Source organism: Pituophis catenifer, unplaced genomic scaffold, assembly GCF_029215685.1.
Source record: "Pituophis catenifer annectens isolate HBS135680 unplaced genomic scaffold, rPitCat1.0.hap2 SCAF_4, whole genome shotgun sequence".
NCBI lineage: Eukaryota > Metazoa > Chordata > Lepidosauria > Squamata > Colubridae > Pituophis > Pituophis catenifer.
In genome coordinates, this window is record NW_027256884.1 from 78,363,476 (window position 1) to 78,385,725 (window position 22,250).

At 44.0% G+C, this 22,250-nt stretch overlaps 1 protein-coding gene across 1 annotated transcript in view; it reads right to left on the minus strand.

Annotated features, from left to right (window-relative positions):
* MRPS6 (mitochondrial ribosomal protein S6) overlaps positions 1–22,250 on the minus strand; it is a 46,792-nt gene that overhangs the window by 619 nt on the left and 23,923 nt on the right. The window contains exon 2 of the mRNA XM_070943539.1: positions 15,669–15,808. Within this exon, the coding sequence (XP_070799640.1) occupies positions 15,669–15,808 (140 nt within the window). The remainder of the gene's footprint in view (positions 1–15,668; positions 15,809–22,250) is intronic.

Consider the following 22,250-nt stretch of genomic DNA (forward strand, 5'->3'; position numbering starts at 1 on the left):
TGAGACTCTAAACTGATGGCATGCTTGACCCCTCCTTTGGGCTCAGCCTGAACATTTCTACAATAGGGTTAACTAAATGTAAGCATGAATGGCATCCATATATATTACACAGCAAGGTAAGTACAAAAACTAGAGTATGGTTTCTAAAATTTGCTCCAATAGTACTGCCAAATGGTATGAGAGCCCATAAAGGGGCAAGTCAGAATTTAAATATTTACCTATTATTTTCCTTTTTACTTTATTATTAATAATATCCCCTTCAAAAGAACAGTACTTCCTCAAGGTTGAAGGGCTTGTGTGTTCTAACAATGCTAAGGGCTATACTGAAGAGGCGCAACCATATCAGACAGGTCTTAGCTGGAAGTCAGACTAAATCTGTTCCAAAAAATCAATTCAATATGATGTCTCAAAGGTGCTTTTTCAAAAGGCAACTGGACTGTTTTTCCTTTTGAAAAACCACCTTTGAGACAACTATGACTTGGATAACTGAGAATCTACACAGACATTCGATATGATGGTAATACATAATTTGAATTCCATGCCAGATTTACTGTCACCCAGATTAACAAGTGTTATGTTGGATGGTATGGCTCCTGGGCATTCACTGAAAAAAGTGCTATTGGCTCAGCTCCTGCTGCAAGGCAACAAGGGCATGAAGCTGACAGGCTACTGGAAGGCAATAGAAAATTTGTTCAAAGGGATAAACTTACTAATTATGGAATGTTTCTACCAATCAGAAACATCAAAACATGGATTTCAAAAGTGAAAGTGCCAGCTTTGGGGGGAAATGCATCTGGATTTAGGAATTAATGAGCAGAGATTTATGGACTAAAGTTCTTTACCAATGTTGAATTGGAAGCAATTGAAAAACAAGCAACTTAAAATTTGGATTAATTCTGATTCGCAGAGTGAGTAACGAACAGTAGAAGGTGAAGAGACTATTGATATTAATGAAGAACAAAAGAAACTGAAGTTACCAAAGGGTTGCAAGCACTATTGGTTAATCAAAATCTAGCTGGGAAAATCAAGGATTGAATGAAAGAACTGAAAGAATACATTTGTCAAAATTGAAACACATTACATGAAAACTTTGGCTAAAATAGGAAGAATATTAATGAAACTGTTAAAATTATTCTAATTGCAACACTGGTGCAAGCAAACCCAACTGATATATGCTGCAGCCTGCGTAACCAGGTATTTAATTTTTTTAAAAATTATTATTGGGAGAAGGGAAATCAGCAGTCTTCTACAAAAAGTCATATGAGAAATAAAAATATTTTTATGAATGTATTATCAAATGCAATAAACTGGAAAGTGGAAAGATAACTTTTAAAAAAGCCAACTTCATTATTTAGTCTTTATTGTTCACCTGAAAAGGTTCAGAAACTGTACACAAGGTGCCATATGTCTGCATTCTATGAATCTTGGTGACATTTGTAGCTTGAGAGTGACTATCCATTTGACAGAAAGTTTCCCAATAAATAATTTGTCCACTATAGTAATACAAAACATCTCCAAGATTGGTCACATTTCTCTCAGTTCCCATTTTCCCTTTTTTCTCCCTAATCAACTTGCTTGCTGAACAGTTTCTGAAACTCACAAATGCATGCTATTCAACCAAAATTTATTCTTATTCTGAGAAAGGTGGAAGAGCAAGCTGCTTAGAAAAATTGTCATGGGTTCTTTTTTAAACTGCACCCAATTAGATTGACACATATACAAAAGAGCCACAATAGCACTGGATCTTGAACAGGTAGTTTTGTATATCTCCCCATGAAGATTGGGGAAATGTTTTCTTTTAAAAAAAAACAACAAGATACAAAAATGAAATGTGAAATTTACAAATCTGTGAGTGCTTTCTATTATCTCTAACCCAATCTATTGCTATTCCGTTCTATTGCTATCCTCGCTCTAGAATTTCTTCTGGTTTTTTTTTCTCTGTTTACAGCCAGTCTGTGGAGTATTACACATTTACTTTACTTCTTTTTCCTTTACTTCTTTTTCATCATCCACTCCCTTTGGAGCAAAAATGCATTGCTTTATTGGGCTGCTTTTCTCTATTTGCTGGCAGCTTCAGACCTTTCAAACCACAGGTCTCCTCCAGGCTCTTCCCACACCTGTTTCATTGGTTGCGGTTTTACTGAACTATCTGCCAGGCTGACACTGGGGGTGGGGGTGGGGTGGGGGGATATGCTCAAATGGGAAGGGAAGAAGCCAGCAAAGATGTCTGCAATTTTTCTAAGCAGGCTGCACTTCCATAAGAAGAAACTGTATTTTTTTCCCAAAAAGTCTGCCTAAAAAGAGAAAATGGTCTATTTTATATCTCATTTCCCCTTTACCCGAGATTCTGTACTTTGAACTTCCATTCCAGAGACAAGTTGGCCCATATTAAGCCACTTGTCTTTCATTCAGTGATTCAACCTACTAACCAAACTGGAGATTTTTGTATCCTTGGAAATATTAGAGATTTATTCTTCATATGCTGCAAGGGCTGCCTAAAATCATCAACTTAAACTTTTCTCCTCTACTTTGATCAACATAAAAAAAGATAAATTTAAGTTCTGATATTTTATTCATGAGCTTACAAGAATAAAAGACATTAGTTTCATGAGGGCAAGAACGATCTGCAAAATACTATTGTTGTCAATTAGATATTCTTAATAATCTAGCTTCTTGCTGAGGCAGAATGGTTAAATTCAAGAGAATTCAGCACCCACTATCGTTGGAAACGAAGAGTTCTGAGAACAGACAATGATGCAGAGAACTGGGGTTTGATTACATAATTCTTCCAGTGGTTTACACTCACCCGCCTGCATAAAAAAGGAATAGAAGAAAATAAGCAGATGTGGGAGAATTAGGCATACATAATCATTATCTCTTCAACTGAAATTGAACCGTCTATTTTCAAATTATCTTTCTTTAAAGGAAATGGACAAAAATATTTGGTTAAAACATGATTATAAATACTATAATATTTAAAAAGGAGGCTGCTATTCTTCATCATAACTTGGAATTGATTCTATATGAAAGGTTCAGCCGTTACAAGCAACCTCAAAACTGAACTGATGCTTCATTTAAAAAAAAAAAATGCTGTTTCAAAATATTTGACCAAAATGGAAGGAAATGAAAACAAACTTCAATTATTTTGTTTAAATTCACATCAGTATTTTATAGCAGTGTTTTCTTTTAAGAAATTTATGGATTAGTCTTTAAAACTGCTTGAGTCAAGCCATTACGGAAGAATGTGAAGTGAACATGAAAGTGAAGATAGAAGAGAATGCAATTTTATATATATGATTGAATAGAGAAAAAGCTCAACTATCATACCCAAATTAATATATTTCTTTTCAAGTTCATTTTATGGTGTTTTTTCATTCTAATATTTATAAATGGAAATTATTAAGGTTGAAATAACTATTTTTACTCAAACCTCAAGATTCACCAATCAAAATCCAATGCAGTGGTGGGTTGCCCCCAGTTCGGACTGGTTCTATAAAACCGGTAGTAAAACCGGAGGAGGCTCTACCCACCGACCCCGATGTCATCAGAACGCTTCTGCGCATGCACAGAAGCTTTTGCGCATGAGCAGAAGAACGTGCACGTGTAATCCTGTTGCAAACCGGTAGTAAAGGTGAATAGAACCCACCCCTGATCCAATGTACACTAAACAATTTACATTTTTCTGAGACATTTTTCTCTATTCATCTTACACATCTCATGCTTTCTCTTGGATAGGAACTTCCAGGGAATTCATGAATATAGACTAGACTGGGAAGTAATTTTTTTTTAAAAAAGCAACAGCAAAACCAATTTCATATTATTGCAAATGTCATGGCTGCATCCAGGAAGTTACCAGGAGTTGACGCTTGACGTTACTCCCATTTAAAGACTGGGAGTAGAAAATCCCTGCCAGTTGTTTACAAGTTTTTCAGAGATATAACCACAAATCTATCTCAATGTGCATATTACAAGGCAGTAATTCTTTAGAATGAGCTTCTACAGAGCTTTCAAAAGTTTCTTAGACTCCTTATATGGTAATATAGAAAATAGAAACTTATTCAGTATTTAAAAGCTATCTTGATTTCTTAGAAATCTTGAAAAATCACAGCAACTCCTTTATTCCAACTTTAGAATATTCCTCATTAGTTGATATACAAAACAAGATGTCAAGAATAAATCTTGAAAAATCACAGCAACTCCTTTATTCCAACTTTAGAATATTCCTCATTAGTTGATATACAAAACAAGATGTCAAAGAATGGAAGGAATATAGATATAGGGTATTTGTAGAGACCTATATATGTCATTATATAAGGGAGGTTGTAAAGTAGCTTAACCACTTTTCACTTTGCCACCATGTACTGCTTATTTCAAGTGTCTGGCAAAAATGACACCCAACAGATTATTTCTGCAGAAATATAGCCTTAACAGAAAGATGTTTCCCTAACTCCGCCCTAATCAAAGCTACTTCGTCTATTTCTTTCCATTTTTCACCATCTCTTCTTGATTAAGACTTGTAGAGTTTTGAAAACTTGACCCAGGTCTGGGGTTTGGATTTCTTTTTTCTTTTTAATGTTTCAATGTACAAAATTTGCATCTTTGACAATGCTGACTCAAAAAAACAAAGATCTCCCTACCACTAGCCATGAACAGTTTTTCAAGCAAAAATAGGCTACTTCGAAAAGGGATAGTTTAATGTAGCCTTTCCCAACTGGTACCTTACCATGAAATTAAATACAGTTCAATCTATAAAACTCCCTGTTGATTTGAAGGAATCTGCATCAAGTACCATGGGAGTGTGTGCTTAACAGGAAGAGCTCATAAAAAATTCACATTTCTTCCACTGACATGGAAATCTTGCTTCCAGTTTTAAAGAGTGGGATTGGTGAGTTTTTGCTCCCTTTCTTGTGTCCTGTTCTAGTCAGAAATTAAACGTACCCAAATGCAACCATGTATTCAACATCTTCTTTAAAGAACTAGGGCAAAAATCATGAATTTGATTTATTCTTTTGAACTATAAAAACTACCTTAGAAACATCACGTTTCTTTTCTGAAGTATAACATAAGTAGACTTAAACAAGCAAAAAAATACTGCAATTTAGAAGTTTTGGCTAATGTTCTGCCTGTCAACAGAAAATAGATTATCAAGTCAGCAACAACTATAGTTTTATGCAACCCAACAATTTTGCAATGTGCAAAAAAGCATCACAGGTGCCTTCACTTAGAGTAATGAACTGTGAATTGACATGTAAATATTGTTTGGAATTAAGAAGAAAAAGGAACCAAGGTCAAGAATTATTTGCAAAAATGCAAGCAAATGAATGAAATATAACTCAAATTCTCCAAAGCAGTCCATGCCAGCTATAGCTTTCCAGAAATGTTAGACTACAACTCTGTAGTGGTTTATCTCAGTTGCAATAATAGAAACTGTAGCATAATATGTCTGATGGCATTAGGTCTAGGGGGAAGTGTCCTAGAACTCAGTGGTATTACCAATGTAGGAGAAAAATGTTCAATTAAATTCCACTAATTCATTGCAAACTCACCATAATTCTGGTGCTTTGTATATAGATGGGCAATGAATATACGGGGTAATATTTGTACTCTATATTTCCCATCAAAATATCAGCTACAAAGACTTAAGAAAAAAATGTCACAGAATTATTTCTTTCAAATTAAAGGAGAGGTAGATATCTGATTGTATAGATACCAAGTTAAAATGTATAGATCTTATTAAAATGTCAAGATTATAAATTTGATATTGATATTATTAATTTATATCAATATTACATTTTATGGAATTCAAATATATACTAACAAGCTACATTCCCACAAGAGACTTTTAAAAAATTAATCAGCAAAAGACAAGCACCTGGATCCAACCTTTCTCACAACCCTAATGGGAAAACGGTTCTCAGATGATCTGGTGTGACAGAGTGCCCATGGGACAGTCTGTTTAGAACAGGGCCAGAAATGCTGTATGTTTTATGAATACTGAGCTTCATCTTTTTAAGAATATACTATCATTATTTTTAGGCTCTGCATTGAACACTTATTAATTTAGCTGATTGCGAGATTTGGCAGGGGACTAGAAAAGTGCCTTGTCTACTACCTCTCAGGCCTGAAGCTGGTTTTCTCAGAGGTACTCAGAATGTTTGATAAACACACATAGAAAAAATCAAATTACCAATTTTAATATCTGAAACATGGTTAACCTTCACATATCTAGGTCAACAGTATTCCTTAGGCATATTATAGAAGGACAAATGGAATGCAGCTTTCCATTTCAATCCCATATTCCCATTCAATAAGCTAGCAGGTACAAAGTAGAGGGTAGGTACAGATTAGAACAAGGGGTTCTTAGGCTAGTACAACAAAAGAAAAACATACCCATGTCTATTCAATTCCACTGAGTTAGGAGGAATTTATTCTCATGCAAGTACGGCCTTTGCGGCCTTTTATAAACCCCTATTCTACTTTTAGCATTCAATTCTAGCATCCAGCTGACCAAAACTCATTTATAGAAATTGACATCCAGAAAAAAAAATACCTAGTAGAGTACCAAACAACAGAATGTTAATGGTTTGATATGCTCGGGAAACTAGCGTATCCTACACAATAATGAGCCACAATTGAAATTCATATGAATCTAAGATTGGATCTGATCTAAAAGTCCAAATCTATTACAATTTTCTTCTGCATCACAAATAAAAAACTTTTATGAAACCTATCAACAGGATATAAAAGGGGCATTGGTCCTTCCTGAGATGCACCTTCTCGATGGGTGGAGACAGCAGCCAGGATGGGTTGTACTTGCCTGTTCAGATTGATGGACTGAGTCTGTCATAGCTGTTAAGTCCCGCCCTTGTTGCCGGAGTATTCCAGCTTTTGGCGAAGATGAAGAAACAGACTCGGCGTGTGGGAGACAAAGAGAAAGGCAAGTGAGAAAAGGACCAGACTGGCGAAAGGGAGGGTCTGGCTGCTGTCTCCACCTAATGAGAAGGTGTGTCTCAGGTAGGACCAATGCCCCTTCTCCATTGTGGGTGGAGACAGCAGCCAGGATGGGACATACCCAATTTCACTGTCCCTAAACAAGGGGGGGACCAGGCTGGTCCAGATAACCCTCCCCAGGAAAACCTCGTTGCAGCACCCTCCGTCCAAAGGCAGCATCAGCCGAAGCAAACTTATCCAGCTTATAGTGCTGAATGAAGGGAGAAGGCGAAGTCCACGTTGCCGCTCTACAGATCTCAAGCAACGAGGCTTGCGTGGGCCAAGCTGCCAACGTAGCTGCACTGCGGGTTGAATGCGCAGTCAAATGAGGAGGTCTCGGCAAAGAATGTATGTCGTACGCCGAAGCGATTGTCTAACAGATCCAACGTCCAATGGTCGAGGACGACACCTTGGAGCCCAAGGAAACCGACAGGAAGGACACAAACAACGATTCTGTTCTGCAGATGTCTGCAGTCCTCTTTAGATACACACGGAGCGCCCTCTGGACGTCCAAAGTATGCCAGCGCCACTCCATAGGATGAACAGGACGGGGACAGAAGTTAGGCAGGATGAGCTCCTGCGTGCGGTGGAAAGTTGTATTGACCTTGGGAACAAATGTAGGATCAAGGCAGAGAACCACTCAATCAGTGTGGAACACGCAGAGGTCACTACGCATGGAAAGTGCGGCCATCTCCGAGATGCGACGAGCCGAGGTGACGGCCACCAGAAAGGCGACCTTACACAATAACAGGTGGAGACTAGCCATCCGCAAGGGCTCGTATGGGGGACCCGTAAGGGAATCCAGCACTATCGTAAGGTCCCAGGTTGGGTACCTATGCAACACAGGAGGGCATAAGTTAGTTGCGCCCCGCAGGAACTGGCGAATCAGAGGGTGTTGAGCTAAGGATGTCAAAGATCCGCAGGTAAGTATCAATGAGATCGCTGCCACCTATTTCTGCAATGTGTTGGGAGAAAGATCTTTGGAGAGGCCCTCTTGGAGGAAAACCAGGATATTGACAATAGAGGCTTGAAGGGCCGGAACCCCGTTCCAATCACACCATGCACAAAAGGCCCGCCAAGTGGCCGAATAAATGTGGTCCGTAGAAGCCCTCCGCAAAGCCTGAATGGTCCTGATAACATCAGCCGGAATCCTCAACCACTCAACCACCAAGCAGTCAGACGGAGCCACTGAAGGTCTGGGTGCCTCATTGCCCCTTGAGTCAGGGTGTCCCCTCCCTGGGGAATCTGCCAAGCTGGGGCCACTGACAACGAAACAAAATCCTCAAACCAAGGCCTCCGTGGCCAATGCGGGGCCAGAAGAACAATTTCCGCTCGTTCCTGCGGCAACTTGCGTATCACCCTTGAAAGAAGGGGAATTGGTGGAAAAGCGTACAGCAGCCCCGGTGGCCACGGGGACCGGAGAGCATCAATGGCCTCTGCTTGAGGTGATGGGAACCACACGAAGAAACGTGGAAGGTAGGCGTTCTCTTGCATCGCAAACAAGTCGACATCCATCGTGCCGAAACGAGTTTCCAGCTCCTTGAAGATCTCCGGGTGCAGGTGCCACTCCACATGGTCCAAATGTTGGCGGCTCAGCCAATCCGCCTGCACATTGGCCACTCCGGAGATGTGCTCTGCCTTCAACAAACAGAGATGGCGTTCCGCCGAAAGGCCCAACCTCATGGCTCCGACATTAGAGACTTGGATCGTGTGCCGCCCAGATGGTTGATGTGAGCCTTTGCTGTAACATTGTCTGTGAGGACGAGAACATGGGAGCTGACCATGAGTGATTGAAATGCCCGAAGGGCAAGGAAAACTGCTCGTAACTCCAACCAATTGATAGGCCGGAGGGCTTCGCTGTCATTCCACCTGCCCTGAGCTACCTGTCCCTGACAATGGGTTCCCCAGCCGTGAAGGCTGGCATCTGTCATAACCACCACTCTCTGGGGCTCGAAAAACAGGCAACCTTTGGAGATGGCTGGAGACCGCAACCATTTGAGGGATCTGCGTACCGCTCTGGGAACCAGAATCTTTATGGATGAAGTGCCTCTGCCTGCTTTCTGCAACAGCAAAAAAAACCACTGTAGGTCTCTAGAATGTAATTGTGCCCAGGGAACAATCGAGATGGCGGAAATCATTTTGTCCAGGAGTTGCAAAAGTACAAAGGGTGAAGTTGACCTACCCCCTCAACCTGGGAAACCAGAGCCCTCAAACTATCTTGACGCTCCTGCGACAGATAGACCCTCCCTGTCACCAAATCAATTAATGCTCCCAAATGGAGTAGACTGGTGGTCGGAACAAGATGGCTCTTATCAATATTAATGGAGAAGCCATGGGAGACAAGGGCCTGTAGGGTGGACTGTATATCAGTCGATGTTTGTTTTGGGGTAAAGGACAAAATCAGGATATCGTCCAGATAACACTGGAGACGAATGGACTTGGCTCTGAGGGAGGCAGCTAAGGCTGCCAACACCTTAGTGAAGGCACGTGGAGCGGAAGAGAGGCCAAAGGGTAAAGCCCTGTACTGATAATGGGACCCCCCATAGGAGAACCTAAGGAACCTCCTATGGGAGGGACGGATGGGAATATGGAGATAGGCCTCAGTGAGGTCTACCGAAGAGAGGAGATCACCCCTCCGGACACTGTCGAGGATGGAACGTAACGACTGCATCTTGAACCTGAGGTACACCACATAGCGGTTCAAACGCTTAAGGTCCAGAATAGGTCTCCACCCCCCCCGAAGACTTTGGTAAAAAAAAAATACAGGAATAAAAACCCTTTCCCTTCTGATCATCGGGCACCTGTTGGATCGCCCTGATTGAAAGAAGATGCTGAACCACCGAATCCATAAGGGATCGTCTCTCAATATCATGAGAAAACGGATGGTGGACAAAAAACATCGGGGGAGGGGAAAGAAATTTAATGGCCAACCCAGATCTTACCGTGGCCTGGACCCATTTACCAGAAGTGGTTCTCTCCCAAAGGTTGGCGAAGAGGGCCAATCTGCAGCCTATGGGAGGATCTGGGATGCAGTTAATTACAGCGTCGGATAGAATGACCTCCTCCCCCCCGAAAGGGCCGTTTGCTGAAAAAATGGTCTACCTCTAATCACCCTGTCCTGGATGCTCCGCTGCCTGGGCTGGAAACTCCCTTGTGACCTAGCAATAGAAAAAGAAGAGGGACCCACTCATAGCCCCGAAACTGGGAGCAAGGAGGATAAGGGTGGAACCTCAACTCCTCTCTGCGATATGCGTTAGGCAGAACCTTCCTCTTGTCTTTAGTTTCAATGAGGAAGGAGTCCAGAGGGTCCCCGAACAGCTTGGACCCCGTAAAGGGGACCGATGCCAAGCGCCACTTATGCCTGGCGTCCGCCTGCCAATGTCAAAGCCAGACCAAACGACGTGCCGTTACGGAGGAAGCTAGGGATTTGGCGGCGAAATGGGCAGTGTTAACGGTGGCATCCGCAGAAAACTGCAGGGCTGCGATGATCTTATTCAAGTCTTGTTTCACCCTGGTGTCCTCAGAATCCAGCTTTTCTTGCAACTGACGCAACCATAGCAGAGTAGTCCGATTGAAGAAGGAAGCAGTGGAGGTGGACTGAATAGCCCACGCCGTCGCCTGGTACGCCCTCTGCAGGACCTGATCCGATCGACACTCCTCAGGGCGCAGTCCATCATTCCGGATTCCCGGGAATGGTCGCATTAGGAAGTAAAGCCACCACCAGAGCGTCTACGCTCGGCACCTGGAGAAGTGATGCAGGGTCGGGTGCCACGTTGAAATTTTTTCGGTCTGTAGTTGTCGGAATTGGAGCTGACCCAGGCAAAGCCCACTGTTTTTTGATCACGTCCAGGAACAGTGGTGGCATTGGGATACAGTTCACCGGCTTGGTGGGCTCTGCAAATAGGCTGTTTAGAGCCCCTTGAGAAGAAGAAGGGATCGGCACCGAGGGCTGGAGCCCAGTTGAGCCGTATTAATGGCCTTGAATAATAAGGACTTAAAAATAGCCTGAGGAAACAGACTCGTGAAAGAAGGTTGATCCAGAGGGAATCCCTCGTCCTTTGACAGGTCTGGTTCCTGAGAGTCCATCTCGGCCAGAGAGGATGGGTGGCTACCACAGGAGGAAACCAGTGACACTGGAACCTCAATAGAAAGAGCATCATCTTGAACTATCCCATCCTGGGCTGCAGAAACAAAGGACCTCACCGAAGGAGCCCTCCCTGAAGGCAAGAACGTAGCCGACAACTATTGTTGAATGGCTGTGGTAATCATCTGCTGGATCTGGTCTGGTGACAAAAAATTGTGAGCCTGGTCTTGGCCCTGTCCAGCTCCCATAGGGGTTAGAATGGGAGTAACACCAGCAGGTGGCGGGAGCATGGCAGTAGCAGGAGCCGCCTCTGTGGCCATGACAGGGAGTGCAGGAGCAGCAGTTCCCCACAAATTATCAGACTGGATGACCATTGTGCAATCCCAAAGAGACACTTGGTCCAACTGCACCCCTGAAGGTCCCGCATTAGTGTCTTCAATAGAAGAAGAACCGCTGAAGCCGAAAGGTGTCCACTGGCCCTATCACAAATCCTTTTGAGCACCTTATCTCTGCGTTTTTCCACTCGTGAAGATGCAGAAGGATGTTTTTTAGATCTATGGGAATGCGGATCCCTGGCCCCTGAGGTCTTGGTGAAAGGGACAGGGCCCTGAGTAAGTTTGGGAACAAGGTCCATAGAGTGTGAATCTGGCTGCTCACTAATTCCAGCCTTCTGGCCATGCTTGGATTTTGACAATGCCTTAGGCATGTCTATTATTGGCAAAATGTGTCACCTGAAATTACGAGGTGACAGAGAATGCCCTCAAGTGCACCCAAAATGGCTGCCCATGATATACAGCCCAACAATGCCACAAAATGGCTGCTGTCACAGCGGAGAAGCCAATGCAGCCTCAGTTAAAAAAGTGGTAACAGTGTAGGCTGATGGAGCAGAGTTATCTGCTAGCCCAAATCCCCACCAGGATCGCATGGGCTGTGGCACAGAAGGCACAGACCGAAGCCTGGGGGCCAGCTGACAAGCAGAAATGAAGCGCTGCAGGCAACGGGTGCGGCTACAACCAAAATGGCGACTGGCTCAAATAACATTATAGGGAGCGCAAAGGTCCTCAGCGTGGCCGCGCCGACTCACTGAAGGGAGCCTGTTCGCTATCAGGAGCGCGAAGCTCCTCAGCGTGGTTGCTCCAACTCACTGAAGGGAGCCTGTTCACAACACTTTCGAGCGCTAAATAGCACTGTAAACGGGAGCACGAAGCTCTACTCTGCCTGCAGTGCTCGCCTGAAGGAACAAGGCTGGAGCTCAAGACTGCCAAAGGCATAGGCAATAAGCCAAGGAAAGGTCGAAATCCTGATCGGCTCAGCAGATAAGATAGTGATTAGCGAGCGCCGATGTTTCTTACTCCAAATATGTTGAGCCGACCTGTCAGATCAACAAAATGGCCGCCCAACAGGCTCGCTGGGGAACGCGAAGTTCCACACAAATCAAATAACCCACAAGAGCGCGAAACTCCACAACGGTCTGAACTTAGGGAAAGATCCAGCCCCTCACGGGAGCACAAAGCTCCACAATGCCCCAGAAAACCAACTGACAATGGGCAAATAGTGAAGTGACAGAGAGCTGAGAAATCCCCTCAGTCAGCTCACAGATGCAAGCTGCTGAGGAAAAAATCCTTACTGTAAATTCCAAACAGTTCGAAATCGCAATCCAATAAACAGTTGAAGAAACAGTCCAGGTCAAACCAGTAGGTGAATCAGTGGAATCAAGGAAAGGGGAAAGAATAGCCAGAGAAACAGTCCCACACGCCTGTCCAGACTGACGGACTGAGTCAAAGGCAACAAGGGCGGGACTTAACAGCTATGACAGACTCAGTCCATCAATCTGAACAGATGAGTACAACCCATCCTGGCTGCTGTCTCCACCCACAATGGAGAACAACAATTCTGAACTTTCTGGCCCCCAAGCTCTAAGGCAGGAACCATTTCTTTTCAAAGCCAAATACAGCTGCTATGTAAACATGGAACAGTCACTGGATTTCAAGGCCATTAAATTTATCTATTTATTCAGGAGGGCAGGTAGATGAGTTTAAACTCCTGAGACTATATAATGTTAGCTAATTTGTTGAAAGTATACCTGCCTGCTAAGCAACTTGTTTAATTTATAGCAACAGTTTAAAAAGGTTTAATAGGACAGATATATTTTAGCATTTTTTATAGGTTTATATCTATATATGGAAAAACATAACACATATACATGGCATTTCATGCACTGGTTATTAATCATTTTCTATCCTATCCTGTTTCATGATACATAGAGCAGTTTCCGGTGACAAAACGTGAAAGCAGATGGCTCAAATTAGGGACAAGCCTGACAAGACACAATTTAGATGGAGCCCATTGTGAAGAACATGTTGTGCTGATAGAAAAAGCACAGATGCAAAGTGCCCCACTCTCTCATCTAAAAATCAGTGAAGAATGGAGATCCCAGGCAATATCATAATACCATATGAGTTCAGTTAAGAACAATTTATATGGTACTTTAAAAATAAAAACATTTAGATTCTAGCAGAGCTCACTGCAGATTTGGTTAGTACCATCCCTAGAGTGTCCAGCACACTGTCTAAGAATATTTGTTTGAACCAAATATTTTACTGCTTGCCTCTCAAGGAAGCAAATATGGTCACTGGATTATTGGAACCCTGGTGGCACAGTGGTTAAGTGCAGTATTGTAGGCAAACTCTGCCTACCGCCTGGAGTTCAATTCTGACAACATTCAAGATTGACTCAGCCTTCCAAGGTTGGTAAAATGAGGACCCAGATTGTTGGGGGCAATATGCAAATAATGCTTACATTGTAAACTGCCTAGAGAGTGCTGTAAAGCAGTATGGGGCGGTACAGAAGTCTAAATACTATTGCTATTGCTATTCTGTTCCATTATTTCTCTGGTTGATCCTACCCTGGCTAAAAACAGCCTCTAAAAATTCAATTCTCCCCATTTTTCAGAATAGTAACAGTTCTCTACAACAGCAGTTTTCCACAACAGTAAAAGCTGCAATAGAAGTCATATTTGGACTCAGCTAAGTAAAAATAATAAATATCAAGTTTTCCCTTCAAATTTTGTACATTTCATCTAGGTGATATGTTACAGATTGTTATTTTGATTGTTTCATTATTGAATGTCATTTTTATACTATACTATACTAGTTGTTTAGCAACATTTGTCTCTCTTTATTGAGAAGTTGTCTTTGATAAGGCATTATTAGAGTTTTAAGAGTCATTACAACAAAACACCACCTAAAGAATTAATCCTGCAAATAATTCTCACTATACCAAATATTATCACGGCATTTGCTTTTGCTCATAACATTTGCTTTAAAGTAAATAAACACAGGAATACCGTGATTAAATCTATTTGCTCCTTTACTTACTGACATTCAGAACAGAACTTGAAAAAAATCAATTTTTAACCATTTTTTAATCTTAATTCATCTTAATTGTTGTATCCGCCAATTATATTATACCAGATGAGCTTATTAATTTTATTTTATTATGTTTGTTTATTTATTATAAACAATTTTATGTTTTTGAATTGTTTATTCATTTCAAGCATCTCAGTTCGATTTCAATATATAAATAGAAATAAATAGCAAGCAGAATCAAATTTAGCCATTATCATTATAGTTATTGGATAATTATATCAGACAAAGCAAAGAAAATGAATCAGTTCTGATCAAGTTAGCAATAGCACTTAAACTTATATATCACTTCACAGTGCTTTACAAACCTCTCTACGCGGTTTAGAGAGTCAGCATGTTGTCCCCAACAATCTGGCTCCTCGCACCACCATGGCTCTTCAGAAATACATACATATCATATTGAAATATTTTAATGAAACAAAACTGCTAATCTGGATTAGAAAAATCTATGTAACAAATATATTTCTTAGTGAAGGGAATATAAAATTTTGTTTCTATGTCTGCAATCCTATACATACTACACTTACTGGAAAAACAGTAATGCAAAATACTATGAAGTAGAAACAAGTAATGAAGTCAATTACTGAATGAAGTAATTTCATTTATTCATTTGGGGGAATACCCTTGTACCTCATTTTGCTGTTATTAAATATTGATTCATATAATTTAGGAATATGTATACCATTGGTTGGGTTTGCTGCCTAGAATTGCAATTAGAAAATAGGTAGCTATGTGAATTGATCTAATGAACAAACTAACAAACGTCACTGAATGTCACATTCATTGAAATGACAGTAATGACAGTATTTTTCAAACACTGGATGCAATTGAAAGAAGTGAAATGTATGCACAGGGAAGAAACGGATACGCATAGTAGCCTTGAATCATCTTCTTCCCTTAAGTAATTTCTCAATTTGGGTATTATTCAGATTTGTTGTACCACAACTCCTATTACCATCACTAATTTCATGTATTGGTAGTAAAAGACAGCAGTGTAGTTTAACTAATCTGGTAGGCATCAAGTTTTGGGACACTGTAGGAGCAGCTGCTAAGGCAATACCAAAGCTCCAATTCCACTATTGCTCTTCTGTAGATTTCTGTGCTATCATCACTTCTTTGAATTATATTCAGTCTAGCAAAATTACATGCAAAAATTAAATAACTCATACCCTCCTTTGAGGTGATGCTGATCATGCTTTACTATCTTATATGGCAGCTTTCTTTCTCCCAGGTTTTCCAAATTCCTCACCACTGCTCCTCTTTCCAGCAAAGCTTCCACTGTTCGTCTCAGTGTTGCAGCTGTCTCTGGCTTTAAACAGAAAGAAAAACATACATTTATAGTGCAGTCAATTATCATTTATCTTACTTTATTTACTAAAACAGAATTGGGGGGGATTGAAAACATAATGAAAACAGAGAAAATGCTGAGAGAGAGAATGTGTGTTTGTATGTACATGACGTTTTTTGATAAAATGGTTTCAGTAAAACTTATCCATATTATATTATAATAGTTTGTTTATAATTGACATTCAATTGACTCATTCAAAAGGCACAAGTAACAAATCTTCAATTTAGTGGATAATTGGGACAAAAAAATTGTCTTTCCAATGTTGAAGAACTAATATTTTGGCAATAATTAGGGCAAAAAGGGATCACTCACATTATTCAACTGTCAATATCCATGTAGAAGGCAGGTATTTCAAAATAATGTATATAGTCAGTGGCAATTACTTTTAACTGGCTGGACTAAAAAGGAAGGGGAGAAAAGACAGATGTTAAAGCAAGGAGAAGTCCCAAAAGTTTGATTAGTCTCTTATCTATTTGCAATAATGTACAAAAAACTGAAAACAACTTCTTCTTAGGTCCACTTTAGTATAGTTAAGAAAATTCAATTAAGAGAGGAATTCAATATTTTAAATCGTGAAGAGGAATTGTCTTGAGCTGCATATAAAATATATATAATATGGTTGACCAACCAATCACATAATAATATTAAAGGTTATTATTTTGTGAGGCTGCATTAACTATCCAGGGCAGCATGTCACTCATGGGTTAGACCTGCCTATTTCATAATCTGATGTGAAAGAGGAAATAAGATATTTAAATAATACTCTAAAGAAACAAGTATATATTTTATCATACCTGTATGTGTTATTGCCTATAGCGATAACACATACAGGTTGTGTTACTTTAAGCTTTTAAACTGAAACATTTAACAGAATCTTGCTGGGTCAGACCAAAAATAATCTAGTATAAAATTGAGATGTTTCAAGATAGTAACAGCAATCTGCTTCTCAGCATTTCCACCATACCTATTGCTCTCTTTGAACCAGGTAGCTTAATCACTAACCTTCGGGCTCTGATTTTACCCAATCTCCCAAAATAATGCAAGCTAGAGATTATCACATCTTCAATCCACCACCTATCAGTCTCCCCAGAGCTATAGTATAAGATGGAAACGTGATTAATATCCATTTTATTACAGCATTATTTTCTAATCATTGGTTATCTCTCCCCTCAGCCACATTACATAATCCTTGACTTATGACCACAATTGAGCCCAAAGTTTCTGTTGCTAAGATAGTTGTTAAATCAGTTTTGCCCCATTTTACAACTTTTCTTGCCACAGTTGTTAAGTGAATCACATTGGTAACATGGTTAAGTGAATCTGGCTTCCCTATTGATTTTGCTTGTCAAAAGGTCACAAAAGATGATCAGATGACCCCTGGGACACTGCAACTGTCATAGTAGTAATAGCAATAGCACTTAAAGACTTATATACCACTTCACAGTGCTTTTACAGCCCTCTCTAAAGGGTTTAGAGTCAGCATATTGCCCCCAACAATCTGGGTCCTCATTTTACCCTCCTTCGAAGGATGGCTGAGTCAACCTTGAGCCTGATGAGATTCTATCTGCCAAATTGCAGGCAGACAGCTGTCAGCAGCAGTATCCTACAATACTGCATTCTAACCACTGTGCCATCACAGTTCATAAATATGAACTAGTTACCACCTGGCTGAATTTTGAGCATGTGACCATGGGGATGCTGCAACAGTCATAAGTGTGAAAAATGGAAAAATAAGTCATATTTTTCAGTGCTGTTTATCTTCAGGCACTAAACAAATGGTTGTACGTCGAGGACTACGTGTATTTATAATATCTAAATATTTTTTCCTTTTTTTTCAACTAAAGGTACAACTTACTAGTTATAAATTTCACCCATCTTTCCCAGCTCTACAATATTCTTTCTGGATAAACCAACCAAGGCTGTAAACAGTATTTAAAACAGAGTACTACTGAGAGATATTCAGTACTGTCGTTTCAACTCCTTCATGACTCATAATAGGGAATGGACGTTGTCTTACCTGAACGTCCCTTTTCTGGGCGCTGCGTACACTATCCATGCATGGGTTAATCCTTCAGTGCTTGGCAAACAACTGAGTGAAAACAAAAGACTTTTCCTCCCCTTTCCGGCTCCCAAGCCACGCCTCTGGTCCCATGATCCCCCAGTCTGAACGAAGGCGCAGCAGACAAGAATCCACACTATGAGTAACTTATAAACTCAACTTTATTAACTCAAATTAAGGTAATGGAAAAAGAAACTAGTCTCAGTCATAAACAGGGGGCAGGCAGCCCTGACGGGCGGGATATGGATAGTGTACGCAGCGCCCAGAAAAGGGACGTTCAGGTAAGACAACGTCCATTTTCCTGTGCGCTGCTCCCACTATCCATGCATGGGATATACCCAAGCTTAAACTCCCTGGGTGGGAAGCTGACTGCCTCCAGAGTCCTCCTCCATCAACACTTTCTGCAGTACTCTGCGGCCAAACGATGCCTCAGCCGAGTTGAACGCATCGATCTTGTAGTGGCGGATGAACGGTGTGAGGGACGACCACGTCGCAGCTCTGCAGATGTCCACGACCGAGGCTTGGGTGGCCCAGGCCGCCGTGGTGGCCGCGCTGCGAGTCGAGTGCGGTAGAATTCTGCCGGGGCCCGGTTTGGAGTTCAGGTCATATGCCAGGGCGATGCAGGCCTTGATCCATCTGCTGACCGTAGCTGCTGATATCTTCTGACCCCTGGCCTTCGGGTTGAAGGAGACCAGGAGACCCTCAGTACGGCGGAAGGGAGCGGTCCGTCGGATGTAAGTGCGAATGGCGCGTCAAACGTCTAGGGTGTGCCACCTCTTTTCTCTGGGGTCATGAGGTGAGGGGCAGAAATCTGGCAGAATGAGCTCCTGGGCTCGGTGGAACCACGAGTTGACCTTCGGGATAAAGGCAGGATCCAGGCGTAGTGTCACGGTGGAGTCGTGGAAAATACACAAATCTTTGCGGACTGAAAGGGCCGCTAGCTCTGAGACTCTCCTCGCCGAGGTGATCGCCAGCAGGAAGGTCACCTTAAATGATAGGTACTTAAGAGAGCTCGAGTTTGGGGGCTCGAATGGGGGCCTGGTCAGCGCCCGTAAATCAAGAGGTAGATCCCATGAAGGGTAACGGTGTACTGTGGGGGGTCGCAGGTTGGTGGCCCCATGCAGAAACTCCTTGATGCGCGGGTGGTGCGCGAGGGATTGGTACGGAGCGCATGCGATGACTGTTGACAACGCCGCTGTCTGTCTTTGTAGGGTTGCCGGGGCCAGGCCTTTGTCTAGGCCAGCTTGTAGGAACCACAGAATGTCCCGAATAGTAGCTGATGTGGGGTCGATATGCTGGTGGGCGCTCCAGCGACAGAACCCCTGCCATGATGACTCGTAGATGCGGGTCGTAGACGGACGCCTAGCCGCCTGGATAGTGGCAACTACCTCGTCTGGCAGGTTATCCTTCTTCAGGATGACCCGTTCAAATGCCAAACGGCTAATTGCAGCCACTGGGGCTCTGGATGCGTGACTGCTCCTTGGCACAGAACGAGCTGCTGTGGTGGGATCACCCATGGCTGTTCCACGGACAGTGCCACCAGGTCGGCGAACCATGGTCTCCGGGGCCTGTTCGGGGCTACCAGGAGTAGGTCTGCTTTTTCTGCCAGTAGCTTTCGGATGAGACGCGGGAGCTGCGGGACTGCGTACAGGAGACCCTCAGGCCACCTGCAGCGCAGCCCATCATGGTCCTCCGCTTGCGGTGTCGGGTAGCGAGATATGAAGCGGGGGAGTTGAGCGTTGGCCGGGGTTGCGAAGAGGTCTACCACCGGGTTTCCGAAGCGCGAAGCGAGTTCTCGAAACAGCTGAGGGTGGAGCTGCCATTCCGCTTGATCTATTGTTTCGCAGCTGAGCCAGTCCGCCCTCACATAGGTTGCCCCCGAAATGTGGTCTGCTCTGATAGAGAGAAGGTGTCTCTCTGCCCAGCTGAACAACTCCGCGGCCTCCCGCATCAGGGCACGGGACCTTGTGCCCCCCTCCCTGTTGACGTGCACCTTGGCCGAGATGTTGTCGGTCAGGATTAAGATGTGATGCCCCTGCACTGTCGGCTGGAAATTGCGCAGTGCCAGTCTGATCGCCCGAAGCTCTACGAGATTGATGCTGCATTGCCGTTCTTGAAGCGACCACTGTCCTTGCGTGACTAGGTTGTGGAGATGGGCTCCCCACCCCCGTAGGCTGGCGTCGGTGGTGAGTATCAAACGGTCCGGCTCTAGGAAGCTGGACCCCTTGAGGAGCGCTGGCGATGTCCACCACCTGAGGGACCGGTGGACCTGGAGAGTGAGGCGAACTTCCTTTTGGGAGTTGGCCCTTCCCGTTCGCTGGAAGGGAAGGAGGAACCACTGCAGGGGTCTCGAATGTCTGCGTGCCCACGGTACGATGCCAAAGCAGGATACCATCTTCCCGAGGAGGCTTGAGAGGTGGATCAGGGCAACTCTCCTCCTCGTCAGGATCTGCAGGATCAGAGTTCGGATGCTCTGGACTCTGTCCGGTGATAAGAATACTTGGCCGCTGGACGAATCTATCACCGCCCCTAGGTGAAGAAGCCTGGTGGTGGGCTGAAGTTGACTCTTTGCAAGGTTTATGGTGAAACCGTGATCCTGGAAGATCTTCATCACCATCTTCATGTCTCTGGAGGCCTGGTCGGGTGTGGACGACAGGACCAGAATGTCGTCCAGGTAACAGAGCACCCGGATCAGGACGGCTCGGAGCCTGGCCGCCACCACCGCTACCAGTTTGGTAAAGGTGCAGGGGGCCGACGAGAGTCCAAATGGCATCGCACGGTATTGGTAATGCCGGCCCGCATACTCGAACCTCAGGTACCGACGGTGATGCGGGTGAATGGGCACGTGCAGATAAGCCTCCCGGAGGTTGACCAACTGAAGGAAGTCGCCCTGTCTCACCCCCGCTATGATGGACTTGAGGGAGTGCATTTTGAACCTGCGGTATTGAACGGACAGGTTCAGACGCTTTAGATTGAGTATAGCCCTCCAGCCCCCGGAGTTCTTGGGTACCAAGAAGAGGGTTGAGTAGAAACCTGAGCCCCGCTGGCTGTGCGGGACCGGCTCTATGGCTTCGACCTCCAGGAGGTGGGCAATCTCCTGTGACATTAGGTCCTGAAGCTCCGAGGATCGAGGGGTTGGGCAACGGACGAACCGGTGGGGCGGCTGACCGGAAAATTCGATGGATAATCCTGAAGAGATCGTACGCCTTACCCAAGAGTCCGAAGTCGAGCTGGCCCATTGTAGATGGAAGAGGGTGAGCCTTCCCCCTATGGGTCCCGTGGGCCTGGAGTCATTTTCCCCTTCTGGCGGGCTTAGGGCCAGCTCCACGGAAGTTGCGCTTAGGCTGCTGTTGTCGTCCTTGGTCTCGGAACTGCTGCCTGTCGTGAAATCTGTCTCCCCCCTGGTATTGGGAGCGATGAGAGGAGGACCCCCTGGGTCTGGCGCCGGCACGAAAGGGCTACTGGAGCGGGTAAGGTGTGTATCTGCGTTCCTGGCGCCGATATGTTGAGGGGAGGATCTTCCTCTTGTCCTTCCCCTCGATCAGCATGGGCTCCAGCGCGGCTCCGAACAGCTCTGGTGCCTTGTATGGCGCGGCTGCCAACTTCCACTTGGCTTTGAAGTCGGCCTTCCAGGGCCGGAGCCAGAAGAGCCTCCTAGCTGTCAGGGTTGAAGCCAGAGCTCTTGAGGCAAATTTGGCTGCGTTCAAAGAACCGTCGGCTGTGTATTCTGTAGCAGCTATTATCTTATTTAGATCTTGATGCAGTCTGGTGTCCTCAGGGGGAAGCCTGTCCTGTAGATGCCGGAGCCAAATGAGTGACGCTCTGTTGAAGAAGGAAGTTGCCATTGCCGATCTGATCGCCCAGCCTGCAGCCTGATGTGCTTTGCGGAAGGCCCACTCCATTCTCTTCTCCTCCGCCTTAAGCGTGTCCAGAGGGTCAGTGGAGATCAGCGAGCTGGAGGCTAACGCTGCCACGGGCTGGTCTACTGAAGGGAGCGCCAGAAGGTCCTCTAACTCTGGGGCTGAGCAGTAGAGTTTTTTATCTAGGTTGCTAGGTGTTGCCAGCGAGGCCGGCTGGCCCCAGGGATTCTGGATCACATCCGCAAACAGCTGAGGGCAAGGAATGTAGTCCTTTTGCGGTTTTGAGGATTTGAAGAGCGCGCCGTGAGGGCCCACCGTTGAGGGGGTAGCGGCTGTGACGTCCCCTGGCACTCCCAGGTTCGTTGTAAGTCTAGCCTTGTGGAGTAGGAACTTGAATAGGGCCGGGCGAAAGAGGCCTGTGAATGCCGGTGTTTCCGGTGCTAGGCCCTCATCCTCTGATAACTCCATCTCCTCAGGGGCCTCC